Raw genomic sequence first — 12,193 nt, forward strand, 5'->3', positions numbered from 1 at the left:
TTCAGATATTCACACCTGCAACATCAACATTGGTTCCTTGCACTGACGATAGCAAAGGTCTTAAACTAAAAACAGTAAGTTCCGCATGTCTGACAGCATTTATCGAGAGAAAAACTGAGTTAATTTTTCGAGCCCATTATAAACCTTCTTAGAACTTTGGAAAAGGATCATATGGACAGTATTTTGCTTTTATCATAGCGAAGGTCCGGTTTCTGCCAGATCCCTTGGCACTAATCAACACCTTGGTCCAAATAGGGATAAAATCATTGAATTCCAAAGGGGGGATCAGAGTGACTGTCCTTAACATCAGGACCACAGTTGCATTTGGCCGAGTGTAGTATGAAGGAGAGCTCATAAATTAAAGTCAATGGAAATCATTTAAACAAAAAATATTATTATTCAAACCAAAGCATACATAAACATGAACACGTACGGGCAAATTCTCTGTTTGAGAGACTAAATGCAGACTCCGGGAATGAATCGCGAGTGTTCCACATGGACGAAAGCAGTGCCACTCCTAGAGCGATTCAGGTCCCGTTAATGGGTTGGCACCAGCACCAATAGAGCTTGTGCAATTCCAATGCATGCCGACTCTTATCCCTGCCAATGATGGCACTGATTGCACTGGAGCATGCCCATCCTGTTGATGGGTTGGCTGGGGCAGGAGGGTACCTGGGGTGGGGGCCTCGGGGGGCACTCATATGACAGGTGGCGCTAGGTTCCCAGTGGGCAGTCAGCGCCATACGCAGCCGTATGGCTGCCTTGCAAGCTGCGGCAATGGTGGCCCATGCCCGGCCACCCCGACCCCACGGTCCATCTCCTAGTCACCCCCTGCTACTCCACCCCCCCAGCCCTGGAAGATGTCCCCCACAGCCAGTGGCAAAACTGTCAGTACACTATAGTGATGTTGGACACTGTTTGTATCCACTCACGCACCCTAAGCAGCCATGGCACCTGTTTCCCGATTTGAAATACCACAAGTGAGTCTTGTTATATTACCATTCTTGGTAATATGTTGTATTCTTTGTCCTTTCTTCCAGAATGATCTGATGTGTTGTTGACAAAGAATTCACCAAACAATTGAAACAAAACTAATTTATTGTAACACTATTAATTAAATGAAGTTCGCTCACTCTACTGAGCTACAGATAATAATTAAGTAATATTGAATCTATCTTACAGTATTCAATAATCTAAACAGTCACTAACTACACTATGATCTAACCTCATGTTAACTCTGTCTACTCTAATCTTCTGCTTATGTTATCACCACACTTTCTCCTTATGCTACTTATGAGAATTCCCTCAGGGTCTGACTTAAATACAGAGATGTGATAGCACCCTCTAGTATTTGATTTACACAGAGATGTACTTATCAACCCTTCATTAACCTGACTATATACATAATCATTACAAACCTTGCCATCGGTAATTCCTCCTGGCAGAGACGGAGCATCGCAGATGGCCCGGGAAATGCCAAGTTGGGCCTGTTAATAATATGCCAATGGCCTTTACTGTACAATTTGCATGCCCATGGCAGCATGCGGCATAGAACGCATTCACGCCTCTGTTAAGGGACGGGAGCATGACACTGAATTCTCCACCCAATCATGTTTCCTGATTCTGGCCTTGGCCAACGGAGAATCCCAGCCCTAATCTTTCAAAAACACAATGCAATCTCCACTGGGTGACATTTTTTCCCTTTTTCTCCCCTGAACAGTCACTTCCCCCACCTCATTTCCCCCCTTCCCATGACCAAAACATGTGGACATGATTTGCCAGCTCATCTGCACATCTCTCACATTTATCCTCTACCTCTGGAAAGAACTCGCTCATCTGAACCCACATCATATGAGCCGTAATCACCACTTTGAACTGTACCAAGCTCATCCTAGCACAGGGCGACATTGCATTCACCCGGTGCAGAATCTCCGGAGATGGGCCTTTATGACCCATGCTCCACCGGGTCCTTATCCTTCTTGGGGATTAACGAAATTGATGCCTTCACCAATGTGGCCGGCATCTCCCCCCGTGCCAAAGAATCGGAAAATATCTCCAGGAGATGTGGGGTCAATTCTGCAGTGAACCTTTTTGTAAAAGTCAACCGGGATGCCATCCGGTGCCTTCCCCAACTGCATCGACCCAATTGCCTCCATAACCTCCTGTGACGCCTCCAATCCCTGCCCCGTCCCCATCTCAACCTCCGGGAACACTAGCACATCCAGAAACCACTCCATCTCCACCTCTCAACTCGAGGCGCAGACTTGTATAATCCCTCATAAAAAGTCTTGAATGCTTTATTAATGCTCTCTGGTGTAGTCACCAGCTCACCCCCCTCAATCCTCACTTGTACGATCCCCCACGCAGCCGCTTGCAATATTAATTGATGCAGCTAACAGGCAACTGGCATTCTCCCCATACTCATACAAAACGCTCCTTGCTCTCAGAAGCTGGCTCACTGGCTTCCCTGTCATCAGCAAATTAAATTCCCCTTACCACTGCTTCTGCTCCGCCAAGAGCTTGGTGATCAGGGCCTTAGAATATCGCTGGTCAGCCTCAAATATTGCACCCACCAATCACTGCCTCTCTGCCCTCTCCATCTTATCTCTGTGGACATTGTACAAGATCACTTCCCCTTTACCACCACCTTCAAAGCCTCCCAAAATGCAGCCTCCCCATCCTGATTAAACTCTATATAATCCTTAATTACCGAAGTCACCTTTCCACAAAACATTATGTCCGCCAGTAGCGCCATGTCCTTCCTACACCAAGACCTCTGTCACTGGCCCACACCAAGCCTCACATCCATAAAATGTGGCACGTGGTCCAAAACTACAATTGCCCTATACTCACCCCCACTATCCCGGGAGAATCAAATTTCCCACCCAGAAAATCTATATAGGAGTACACCCGATGCACATGGGAGGGGTAGAACTTCCTCTCTCCCGGATGCCTAAACCTCCCCCGTGCCCCCCCCCCCAAATCCAGCCCATAAATACCTCCAGTTCCTTAGCCATTCCCGGCCTAAGCAGTGTCCTTGGGCTCGGCGTTCCAACCGGGTTCTAACATGCAGTTGAAATCGGCCATTATTAATTTATGAGAGTCCAGGTTCGGGATGCTTGCCACCGTCTGCTTAACCAACTCCACATCATCCCGGTTAGGCACATAAACGTTTACTAGCACTACCGGCGTTCCCTCCAAAACTCCACTGACCATCACAAACCCCACCCCCCGGGTCCCGCACCTCCCTGGTCTCCACAAATGTCACCCTCTCACTAAATAAGATTGCAACCCCTCTGGACTTGAAATTGAGTCCCGAATGAAATGTCTGTCGCACCCACCTTTTCTCAACCTCACCTGATCTTTCACTTGCAGGTGTATCTCGTGAAGAAACACTAACTCCGCCTTCAAACATTCAAATGCATAAACACCCTAGATCACTTTACCGGCTCATTCAACTGCCGCATATTCGAAGTCACTATCCTCATCCCTATTTGAACCCATCATTACAATCCATCACAAAACTATCTCTGCCCCCATTTTCCTTTCTTGCCCAAGTCCACCCAAAACAGCCTCACCCTCCCTCTGCCCTGTCTTCGCCCAATAAACAGCCTGCAGCTCCTGCATCACCAGCAACCCCCTCTCCCACCACCCCATATCCTCCCCACCCAAGTACACCACAACACCCCCCACCCCCGCTGCACCCCCACATTGCTTCTGTTCACCAGTATACTTGCTAGCATGGCAACTCCCACCTGAAGACCAAAATAAATGATCCCGTCCATATTGCCCAAACTGCCACTCCCACCACAAAGCCTCCCAAATACCAACAAGGCAACATGTGAAAACAAAACAGAACGTTGGCAAACATTATACAAATATCTCAGAAACCAAAACATCAAGAATAATCCCATCATTAACCCTCCTCCAAACCATGCTCCTTAATAAAACCATGTGCCTCTTCGGGCGCCGTAAAATAATATTCCCTCCCCATAGAAGTCACAAACATTTTGGCCAGGTACAGCACACTGAACCAGACATTATTTTGAAAAGTACCGCTTTGGCCCTATTAAAGGCCCCCAGCCGCTTGGCCAGGTCGACCCCACTGCCCTTGGTATATTCAGACCTGCTGGCCCTCCCAACTGCAGTCTCTCAGTGTATAGCACTAGAACCGGACCTTATTTTGAAAAAGTACTGCTTCAGTCCAATTAAAGCCCACTCGCCGCTTGGCCCTCCCAACTGCAGTTTCTCGTCATCCTTGCCCACCTCAAGATTCTCTCCTTCTCCAGGAATAAGTGCATTCTTACTATCATCGCCCTTGGTGACTCCCCTGTTCTCGGCCTCTGTCTTATTGATCGATGTGCCCAGTCCACCTCCAGAGTCTTCGCACAGAGCCCCTCATTCACCAGTTTCGCTAACATCTTCGTGACATAGGCCTTGGGGCTTGCTCCCTCCACCTCCTCCAGTAAGCCTGGTAATGCACAATGCGTAAATTCTGCTGCCTGGACTGATTCTCCTGATCGTCCACCTTTACTTTCAGCAGGCGGCTTCCAACATAGCCACCTATGTCCAACTCCGTAATTCGATCACTGAGGTCCATGACTGCCCTTTCCACCTCTTGGATTGTCACACCTTGCAACTCCAGCCACTTTTCCACCCACTCCTTGGCTCCATTAAGAGGGGCTACCACTCCCTCAATCGCCTTCGGCCAGTCCTCTTATATCTCTAGCCAATTCTGTCAAACCTTCCCATTAATCAACCCCATCAACTGCTCCACTGGCAATGGGGTGGACGACGATGTAATCCCTGCCTCCACCATGCCTCCGCAACTGAACCATCCAGACCCTCCACCTCTAGAGCCATCACGTTGTTTGAGTTCTGCCGGGTGAATTACCCCATCGTCATTCCATCTTGGGAGGAGAATACAGTTTCCCACCACTTATTTCACACAATTTCCAACCAAACAGCCCATTAATCAGGCAGAAAGGGCCAAAGCCTTCAAGCAGGAGCCACCCTGTGTGCAACCCATCAGCACATGCCACCACGGAAGTAGTCAATGGAAATCATAGGAAAACTCTTCACTGGCTGGACCCAAACCAAGCACAAAGGGAGATGGTTGTGTTTATCAAGGAAAAAAATTCAGAATGGTTTAAAATACTTTTTTTAAAAACCCAACGTGACTTCACATATATTTAAACAAACATTGCAGGCATTGAAGTTGTGACATGAAGCTTGATGAGCCAATTATCTCAGCCACAGACACCATTGTTGAAAGTGGTGAGCCTGTGGATTTTGTTACCAAAAGAAGTAGTTGAGGCCAAAACATTGCATGTTTTCAAAAAGCAGTTAGATATAGCACTTAGGGCGAAGGGGATCAAAGGGTATGGGGGGGGGGGGGGGGGGTTGGGGGGGGGAATGGGATGAAGCTATTGAGTTGGAAGATCAGCCATGATCATAATGATGCCGGAGCAGGCTCGGAGGGCTGAATGGCCTCCTGCTCCTATCTTATGTTTCTATAATTGTGAGAATGCTTGCTGCTGACTTCAGTGCTCAGTTCCATTTGCAATCCCTCAGATAATGAAGCAGTCCTTGTCCACATGCAGAAACAACTGGACAACATTGAGGCTTAGGCAGATAGCATTGGCGCTACGCAAGTGTCAGATAATCAGCATCTCCAATAAGAGAGAATCTAATCATCTCCCCATGACATTCAAAGGATGACCGTTACTAAAACCCCCCCCCCCCCCCCCCCCCCCACCATCAATATCATAAGAGTCACCACATCTATTAATTGTGTAGCAATTGAGCATTTAATTCAATGATGGACATTAACAGGGGCTTCACTTGTGCAACTGGAACATACATTGAACCCGCACAGTTGGGATCATTCTGAACCACATGCTATCCATCTAGCCAACTGAGCCAATCAGCTATTTATGAACAGACTGAAACTGATTGTTGGTATAAGAGGCATATGCTTGTAAAACATGTAAACATGTAAAGATTAGGCTCCATTTCTATCCTTCACCTCTTAGCTACATGGCATAGAACACTGATCAGAAACCAAACTGGACCACCCACATTAATGCAGTGGCGACAAGAGCTTGTGAGAGGCTGGGAAGTATGCAGTGAGCAACATACCTCCTGACTCCCCAAAGCCAGTCCACCATCTACAAACTCAAGTCTGGAATGCAATGGAGTACTCCCAACCGGCCTGCAACTAAACTGTAGAGCTCAACGTCATCCAGGACTAAACACCCTGCTTCATTGGCACTACCTTAAGTATTCATTCCTTCCATCACCAACCCACCAAGGCAGCAATGTGGACCGTCAGCAACTCACCATGATGCCTTCTACAGCACCTCCAAGACCCACAACCTCTATCAGAAGGGCAGAGACAGTGGTCAAAATCCTGGAACTTCATAACACCAATAAGGGTGTATCCATGCAAACTATAGCAGTTCCAGACGTTAGCTCGCCACTACCCCCTCGAGTGCAATTAGAAATAGGCAATAAATGCTGACCTCACCAGCAATGCTTGCAACCCGTGCACAAATAGAAAGGTCATGGAATGATTCAGATTTAAGGTAGAAACTTTGAACTCACCAGAATTGGGGAGGGACAGAGGTCAGCTTTGTCTATCCATGTTCTACGAAAGACTGTCTGCAGGGAGTTGATGTTTTAAAACAGACAGAGAAACATCTTTTTCTCAGGTTAGCACCAGTCAGTTCATTAAATACTAAATTATAAATTGAAGCTTGATTGAGGAACAGATTGGAACACAGTTCCAAAATAAAAAGAAGGGTACAATTCTAAAGGAGGTACAGGAACAGAGGGACATGAGTGTATATGTGCATAAATCATTCACAAGTTGAGAGAGTAGTTAATAAAGCATACTTGCCGTTATTAATAGGGACACAGAGTACAAAAGCAAGAGGGTCATGTAAGAATTGTACAAACACTGGTTTGACCTCCATTGAAGTGCCCTGTCCAGTTCTAGATGCCACACTTTTAGAGGCATTAGAGTGTGTAGAAAATATTCATGAGAATGATCCAGGGATGAGGAATTTCAGCTATATGGGATAGATCGGTGAGGTTGGGATTCTTTTCCTTTGAGAAGGCCGAGAAGAAATTTGTTAGATATTCAAAATTATGAGGGGTCTGGATTGAGTAGATAGGGAAAATCTCTAACAAAAGTACACAAATCTAAGATAATTGACAAAGGAAGCCTTTGAGGCATGAGGAAAAACTTCCATGCAGTGATTGATTAGGATCCGGAATGCACTGTCAGAGAGTGAGATGGGGGAAAGAGTCAACTGAGGCATTCAAGAGGGATTTAGATTATCTGAAAAGGAAGAATATGCAGGGTTAAGGGGAGAAGGCAGGGAATGGCACAAGGCGAGTTGCTCATTCGTAAAGCTAGCGTAGACACAACCGTAACCGTGTGAATGGTCTCCTTATGTGCTGTAACAATTCTGCGATTCTTAAAAACGTCATGAGCAATGTTAAGGGGAACAAGTACCAATCAGTAGTTCATAGGAAAAATTAGGTTTATGAAGAAAAATCTGAATCAGATGAAAGCAAGCAACCTCTTTACTTCCCTGACTTGATTTATTGATATGTTTATAACAATATTAAATTGGTATGTATTGTGCCTGTTTTATGCCAAAATAGCAGTCATAACATATCCCCAGTTCCTAATCCAATTGCTGTGCCTGAAATGCTATTGCAATTCCTGAACTAATAAGTACTGTACCATTGAAATAAGTATTGAAACCACCCCAGTCCAACGCCGGCATCTCCACATTATTGCTGAAACTGTTTGAGCATTTTGTAATATGGATGTATTCATTATTGAAGGAAGACATAGTGACAATCGTATACAACTACGCAAGTTATTTAAATGGTCAAACCTAGATCAAGGCCATTTCTCATAACGGTGACAGTTCTTTCATAATCTACAGGCACCAGACTTTGGTCACTGTCTTCTGCATATGTAAAGGAAGTCAAGGAACCTCCACCGAACTTCCCTTCACCCTGAAAAGATGACAAAATGCATTAACACTTCAGCAGCAAATTACTTTGAATTTAGTTCTAACATCAACACAGATTTAGATCATCAATGAAGAATATATAAAGTTGTAATGTATTTCATTACGTCCACTTCAATTTTTGTTGGTGATGTGGGAGATTTTGGCAGATCCGTTATTCATTTTCTTGAAATAGTGAAATATATTTGATTCATTATTTATGAAGATAATTAAATATTATTCATGAAATATATGAATAATATTTATGTTCAAACAAAATTCACACAGCTGCAGGAATTTTTAAAAAACATATTTGATTTAATTGATTTGATTAATTGTCACATGTACAGAAGTACAGTGAAAAGTATTTTTCTGCAGCCGAGGGAACGTACATGGTACATCCATAGTAGACAAAAAGAATAATCAACAGAGAACATTGACAAATGGTACATCGACAAAGTGATTGGTTACAGTGTGGAACAAGGGGCCAAACAAAGCAAATACAGGAGCAAGAGCAGCATTAGGCGTCGTGAATAGTGTTCTTACAGGGAACAGATCAGTCTGAGGGAGAGTCGTTGAGGGGTCTTGTAGCTGTGGGAAAGAAGCTGTTCCTATGTCTGCATGTGTGGGTCTTCAGACTTCTATACCTTCTGTCTGATGGAAGGGTCTGGAAGGCAATGCCTGGGTGGCAGGGGTCTCTGATAATGCTGTCTGCCTTCCTGAGGCGGCGGGAGGTGTATACAGAATCAATGTGGGGGTGGCACGCTTGTGTGATATGTTGGGCTGAGTTCACCACACTCTGCAGTTTCTAGCGATCTTGGACCAAGCAGTTGCCATACCAGGCTGTGATGCAGCCAGATAGGATGCTCTCTTTCGCACATCAGTAGAAGTTTGAGAGAGTCGATGCAGACATACCAAATTTCTTTAACTTCCGTAGAAAGTAGAGACGTTGTTGGGACGTCAATTACTACCATCCTTGGAAATAATTAACATTTTGTGCAACACATCTGAAGTGTATTCAGCTAATTCAGTTATTTATCCAGTTGCCAACACAACATTTATGATGGCAACTTCTGCTTATGGACCTGAAGATATTCAAATACAAGTTCTATTTAGATATACTGCTGTGACATCAAATGAAGCCACAGTCCTACAGCATACATTTCTCTTCAGTGTACGCAGCAACCCAAAGGTTAACACACATGCCCATGAACACTGAATTGATCTGGATTTTCCTGGGCCTATCAAAAAAAATGTTCTGAGGGAGCCAGAGAACCTCCGCCTGTTCTTGTGATCCCAGCAGCACTTGATCACACTTTCTGAGGGGAGTCTAATTTAGTATTTAGAGTAAGAATCTAATTTCTGACCATCACTTCATCATTAGCATGAAGATAAGTGCTGTCAACTTGCAGCAGCTTTGAGAGCCAGGAGCACACAATTTCAAGGAGAGAAAAATAGTATGAGGTGTGAGAGTGTGAGGGAAAAAACTAAATGAGAGTGAGAAAGCAAAAACAAAATGACAGAGTATACCAAAAAGGAGAATAGACATAAAATAAGCTGGTTTAGCTCACTGGGCTAAATTGCTGGCTTTTAAAGCAGACCAAGCAGGCCAGCAGCACGGTTCGATTCCCGTACCAGCCTCCCTGAACAGGCGCCGGAATGTGGCGACTAGGGGCTTTTCACAGTAACTTCATTGAAGCCTACTCGTGGCAATAAGCGATTTTCGTTTTCATTTAATTTCAAAAGAGAGGTAGATGAGAAAAGGGAATAAGAAAGAAGAGATGAATAAAAATAATGAGACAAGTGAACGCATTCATCAACCATCGAGCTGGAGAGCTCAAGTAAGAAGTAGAATGGCAGGAGGAGTAACAACATTGGGTTGGTTTGCTCTAACCAAGGCCTCAAGATTTTCCGAAGCTGACGTGAGGGTCATATCGTAGAGACAACGGCAACGAGTGAGGCTCTTTGACATCCAAAACAGAAGACTCATAAAAAGTAAATTCAAGCAATTAACATGACCTTAGCAAAGGCAAGTCAGTGTCATAAATATAATAAAGCACCAGCGGGTTGCCCAAGGCAGATTAAAGAAGTGTCCATTGCAGATACGGAAATAATACTGGAAGTGTAGCTCAGTCCCACAGGACTGCATAGTCTGAAAGAAAAGATGCATCACCCTGTGCCTCCTCTGTAGTGAGCAGTCCCACTTAGTGAGAAGGCAAGGTAAGGAATAATCAAGGTCTTTATGCAGATGCAATACGTCCTTGCCAAAGGAATAATTTGAACCTATTTTCTGAGAATGCTCACCGTGATCAGAAAATTGTCGGTTTCCATTGTCTTCCACTTCACCTTCTGCAGTTGAAAGCTCCGATTATTATAATGGCCGTATTAGGAGGGATATAGTAAGTCACTTAAACTGTTACAACCTTAGTGGACTGTACTATAGGAACCCCCTTGATTTATCCAGGCAAAAGAAATGAATTCCAATGTCTTGTCCCCGAGATGGAGCCATCATCTATAGTTAAAGTAACCACCGCGACCAGCTCTGACTCATTGCTCTGATCAAAATTCCATATATCCGAGATTGCCTGAAAACAAAGCAAGCATGGCTGTATCCCGGGTAGCAACTTTGACATAGAGAATGAGGTGGCTTGCATTCTTCACAATCTATCCAGGAAGCTTCATGATTCATTTACATTCAGACATGGTTCATGAAATTGATTGAATTCTCAAACAAAACCTTTATTGCTTCGAAAATGGCATCAATGGCACCCTGCACTTAGAGGAATCAAGCTAGTGTAGAGAACTTAATTGGTTTCTCTCATTGCTTTGCTGGGACCATGACAGAAGTGGCTGAATAGAACACCCATCATCAGTAATGCAGTGATTCCCTGTTGACTGACTAATGTGATTAATGTCACTAGAGGCCATTTAGAAACATTCAACGCATAAATATTTAGTATCGTTGTCCCCTTCACAGCCACTAACAGGGTTGTATCCAGAGTGAAACTAGGCTGCAGGTCAGATTCTAACAACCAGCATTTCTCTACCACACTGTCAGGGAGAAAACAGTCTTCTTGATAATGAACTGAGAAAAATCCAGACAGGAACTCTGCATTCTGTCAGTTGTGTGACACAGATACTGCCTGCATGGTGATATCGCACGCTACTGGCTTTCATCCTCTCCTCTACCAACGTCTTTCAACGTCCTCTTCCTCGAAGCACATAACAATGAATTTACATAAGGAAAATTCATTATTTCGATGAAAAGAATTCTCTTTAAATTGATGAAAAAATTAAGCAAATCCCTTTGGCACAGAGATTTTGCTGCTGTTCTGTGCTGCAAGTCACTCTGAACCAGAGCCCCATGGCATGACCATGACCTGTGAGCAAGAATATTGGAGCAATATAGAGAAAGGGACAGAAGGGAGGAAAGAGAAAGCGAGAATAAAACATAGACACGCATAAGGACCGGGATTAGTTTTAGCTATTAATGGCCATGGATGGAATTCCTACCTATGAGGATGTGATTATAAATTGTGAAAATCACGTTGCTCCAGAATGTTTTACACTTTGCACAAGCAAAATTAGTTCTGCCTAACCCCATAGCATCAATAATTCAGTTAACTTTGTTTCAGTAGGATACAGATGTAAAAGTGGTATTTTTTGGAGAAACTGATGATTTTGAACCTATGACTCCCAGAACTTTTGGTTACCTACTCCCATTTAAACAAAAGAACAGGACCATTCTATGAATATGCAACTAACCTATAATTTACGGAAAAAAGAGCCATCAGGCTCTGTAATGGTATAATGGCTGGCCAGACAAGAGTGTCCAGGTGAATGATGGAACAGAGGTATCCTGTCTAATCAAAATTGAGTTTTTTTCTATAAATTAGAGTGTCCAATTCTTTTTTTGCCAGTAGCGTGGTCAATTCACCTACCCTGAACATATTTTTGCAATGTGGGGGTGAGACCCACACAGACATGAGGAGAATGTGCAAACTCCACACGGACAATGACCTGGGGCCAGGATCGAACCTGGATCCTCAGCGCCGTGAGGCAGCAGTGTTAACCACTGCGCCACCGTGCCGCCCACCCATTAATACGTTTAAACCTGAATGAGACAAGATAACTCAGGCCAGGTGTGGGCATATACCTCTGAC

At 44.3% G+C, this 12,193-nt stretch overlaps 1 protein-coding gene across 3 annotated transcripts in view; it reads right to left on the reverse strand.

Annotated features, from left to right (window-relative positions):
* The window catches only part of LOC119964616 (inaD-like protein), a 391,845-nt gene that overhangs the window by 269,296 nt on the left and 110,356 nt on the right, over positions 1 to 12,193 (reverse strand). For all 3 annotated transcript variants that reach the window (XM_038794319.1, XM_038794317.1, XM_038794318.1), the window contains one exon: positions 7,914 to 8,037. In XM_038794319.1, coding sequence (XP_038650247.1) covers positions 7,914 to 8,037 — 124 coding nt within the window. The remainder of the gene's footprint in view (positions 1 to 7,913; positions 8,038 to 12,193) is intronic.

This window comes from Scyliorhinus canicula, chromosome 4 (assembly GCF_902713615.1).
Source record: "Scyliorhinus canicula chromosome 4, sScyCan1.1, whole genome shotgun sequence".
Taxonomy (NCBI): domain Eukaryota; kingdom Metazoa; phylum Chordata; class Chondrichthyes; order Carcharhiniformes; family Scyliorhinidae; genus Scyliorhinus; species Scyliorhinus canicula.